This window comes from Nansenia antarctica, assembly GCF_963989245.1.
Source record: "Nansenia antarctica genome assembly, chromosome: 6".
Taxonomy (NCBI): Eukaryota; Metazoa; Chordata; class Actinopteri; order Argentiniformes; family Microstomatidae; genus Nansenia; species Nansenia antarctica.
This window is the reverse complement of record NC_137676.1, coordinates 70,373,223-70,376,970: the sequence shown is the minus strand read 5'-3', so window position 1 is coordinate 70,376,970 and position 3,748 is coordinate 70,373,223. Positions and strand designations below refer to the sequence as shown.

The 3,748-nt window shown below is 50.7% G+C and overlaps 1 protein-coding gene across 1 annotated transcript in view; it reads right to left on the bottom strand.

The window, feature by feature from the left end:
* LOC308161373 (5,6-dihydroxyindole-2-carboxylic acid oxidase-like) overlaps positions 1-3,149 on the bottom strand; it is a gene marked incomplete at both ends in the record, with an annotated part of 11,583 nt that extends 8,434 nt beyond the window's left edge. The window contains 3 exons of the mRNA XM_080535388.1: positions 94-307; positions 2,343-2,451; positions 2,783-3,149. Coding sequence (XP_080391514.1) covers positions 94-307; positions 2,343-2,451; positions 2,783-3,149 — 690 coding nt within the window. The remainder of the gene's footprint in view (positions 1-93; positions 308-2,342; positions 2,452-2,782) is intronic.
* Positions 3,150-3,748: the final 599 nt, after the last annotated feature.

Below are 3,748 nucleotides of genomic sequence, written 5' to 3'. Positions count from 1 at the left end.
CCCCCTCCCCCCCCTCACCTGCATGTCTCCCCCCCTCCCCCCCCTCACCTGCATGTCTCTCTCCCTCCCTCCCTCCCTCCCTCCCTCCCTCACCTGCATGTCTCTCTCCAGCTGCAGCAGGTGGAAGCGGTGCCATGTGACGAACCCCGGCCCCTCGTGGGAGAAGTCGACGCCCCCGAAGCTGGCCTGCCCCGCCCCCAGGAAGGTCTTGCTGACGGAGTAGTAGTGGCTCCACACAAAGTAGTTGTAGATGGTGACGTTCTCAAACTGGGGGGTGTTCCCGTCCGGCCCAAACACCTCCTGGTAACTGTAGGGTTCAAATGTTCAATCACAGTTGAAGTGCTTCTATGGCTACAGGGTAATGTAGTTCTATGGCTGCAGGGTAATGTAGTTCTATGGCTGCAGGGTAATGTAGTTCTATGGCTACAGGGTAAGGTAGTTCTCTGGCTACAGGGTAATGTAGTTCTATGGCTGCAGGGTAATGTAGTTCTCTGTCTACAGGGTAATGTAGTTCTATGGCTGCAGGGTAATGTAGTTCTATGGCTGCAGGGTAATGTAGTTATATGGATGCAGGGTAATGTAGTTATATGGATGCAGGGTAATGTAGTTCTATGGCTGCAGGGTAATGCAGTTCTATGGCTGCAGGGTAATGTAGTTCTATGGCTACAGGGTAATGTAGTTATATGGATGCAGGGTAATGTAGTTCTATGGATGCAGGGTAATGTAGTTCTATGGATGCAGGGTAATGTAGTTCTATGGCTGCAGGGTAATGCAGTTCTATGGGTGCAGTGTAATGTAGTTATCTGTCTACAGGGTAATGTAGTTCTCTGTCTACAGGGTAATGTAGTTCTATGGCTACAGGGTAATGTAGTTCTTTGTCTACAGGGTAATGTAGTTCTATGGCTGCAGGGTAATGTAGTTCTTTGTCTACAGGGTAATGTAGTTCTCTGTCTACAGGGTAATGTAGTTCTCTGTCTACAGGGTAATGTAGTTCTATGGCTGTCTTGGCAAACTCAACAAGAAACCAAATACAGTGCCATTCCTTCACAAACAAGGAAAAAGAGCCCAATTTCCCCTCCCTAGAGAAACTCAGCCATCCCAACTGTCAGAACGGCAGAGTCACTACCCATCTTCCGTCGTAGACTGAAGACCCATCTCTTCAGGTTACATCTTAACTGCTCCTCCTGAGACATCTTTCGACCCTCACCACTACGTCTCCTAAAGACACCCGCTTTCCCCTTTACTGTGTCCCTAAGAACTTCTACTGCCCCCCTTGTACTGTTTCTCAGTTTCTCCAGTAATAAAAACAAATAATAAAAAAAATAAAATAATAATAATAATAATAATAAATAAACATTTAGTAGAAGGCGATAATAGGGAGAAGGTTTTTCCTTCTATCAGTGGCCCCGGGCCCGAGCTAGAGTACTCTTCCTGCAACGAATAGTGGACTGCTGATTCACATGCTTAGTATTCAAATGTATTGATTGTAAGTCGCTTTGGAATAAGGCGTCTGCAAAATGCCAAAAATGTAAATGTAATGTAAATGTTTGGCTCCCATTCCCCCCAGAGGAGAAACATGAGATGACAGTCATGGCCTGCACAGCTGAAATCAATTCACAAATCACCCAGCAGCTCACCTGAACAATCACCACTCCCTTTAGTCTGCAGTCCCACAGTTGAGGATTCAGTTCAACAAACACACTGTGGTAGGAACATGTGCCTATTGCAGTGCTGTGCTCAACCAAACTGTTTGCAGAGACCAGAGTGGCTGACGGTGAGATGACTTGGATGTGTGTTGTTGTTTGTTTGATATCTTGGATTTGTTTGATAGCCAATTGGTTGCTGTTGGGTGTTTGATATCAAGTTCAGTTCATGGTGAAGTTAATGGGGCGGTACATCATTTTGGGAAAACTATTTCATTACTTCTAAAAATGTTTTATTGCATTGTAAATTCCTTCATATTGTTTCTTAGCCGCTTATTTTGTGTTTATACCTTTTCAAAGGTTTTTCACCTACTACTACTGCTACTACTTATAAATCTGATGAAAAAGAGACAAAATTAAGTCCAAAATAAAAGGATAAAGATAATTGCTGTCTGGTCATTGGATGCAGAAAGAGTGGAGTCCCAGTGAAACTCTGGTCAAACGGTCAAAGCCCTTTCAAGTTAGGGGAAGCACAGAAAACCATCACATAACTTGACAATGGCTGCAGGGTAATGTAGTTCTATGGATGCAGGGTAATGTAGTTCTATGGCTGCAGGGTAATGTAGTTCTACGGCTGCAGGGTAATGTAGTTCTACGGCTGCAGTGTAATGTAGTTCTACGTAGTTCTGTAGAACGTACTGGCGCGTGCAGATGACCAGGTCAGGGTGGACGGTCCTCTTGGCCTGGTCCAGAGCACTGACAAACGCCTGCTTCTCCACCGAGCTCAGCTGCATCACGTTCCTCCTGACTGGAGATGGGGGGGGGGGGGGGGGGGGGGAGGAGGTGAAGGGATGAGGTGAAGGGATGAGGGGGGGGGGGTTGATGGTTTAGATCCGAACCCATTCACACACCAATGGCGGCAAGCTACCATGCAAGGCGCCGGCCCGCTCATTGGGAGCAATTACTATCTATCAATTACTAATTACCATCTATCTCTTACTATCCCATTTCCACCTCCACCAGCCTCCCCTGGTATCCTCTCATTTCCACCTCCACCATTCTCCCCTGGTATCCCCCCTATTTCTGCCTCCCCCAGCCTCCCCCAGCCTCCTCCCCCCAGCCTCCTCCCCCCTGCTTACCCACAGAGATCTTCTGGTCGCAATCGGGCCCCGTGAGGCCGTGGCGGCAGCGTCCGCAGTCGTGGCCCGAGAAGTTCCCGCTGCAGCGGCAGGTCCGGTTGAAGAACCTCAGCGGCCAGCGCTCCCGGTCGTCCCGGCCGTCGTGAGGGTACTGGGGCCCGTGGCGCCGCTGGTCCGCCGCTATCGCCGCGCACTGGCCGCGCCCCGAGGCGGAGCCGCACTCGTCGCCCGCCGCCGCCGCCCCCGAGGGCGAGGGGCAGCACTGGCCGCTCCGGAGGCCCGCGGGGGTCACGCATTCCCGGGGGAACTGGGCCAGGGTCAGGGGGGCGCACAGCGCGGTCGCCAGCAGCAGACCCAATCGCCACATGCTGCTGACAGACAACCAGACAACCAGACAACCAGACACCCAGGACAGACAGGACAGACAGGACAGACAGGACAGACAGGACAGACAGAACAGAGAGGACAGACAGAACAACCAGGACAGACAGGACAGACAGGACAGACAGGACAGAGAGGACAGACAGGACAGAGAGGACAGACAGGACAGACAGGACAGAGAGGACAGACAGGACAGACAGGACAGACAGGACAGACAGGACAGACAGGACAGACAGGACAGACAGGACAGACAGGACAGAGAGGACAGACAGGACAGACAGGACAGACAGGACAGACAGGACAGACAGGACAGACAGGACGGAGACAGGACAAACAGGACAGACAGGACAGACAGGACAGACAGGATGTTTTTTAGTTTTTCGTCACGTGATTTCTACCTCCTCCAGCCTCCCCTGGTATCCTCACATTTCCACCTCCACCAGCCTCCCCTGGTCCTCCAATTTCTACTTCCACCAGCCTCCCCTGGTCCTCCCATTTCGACCTCCTCCAGCCTCCCCCGGACTGGAAGTTTTTTAGTTTTTCATCACGAAAGATTCATCAAGATTTGAAGACCAAAATATAGTT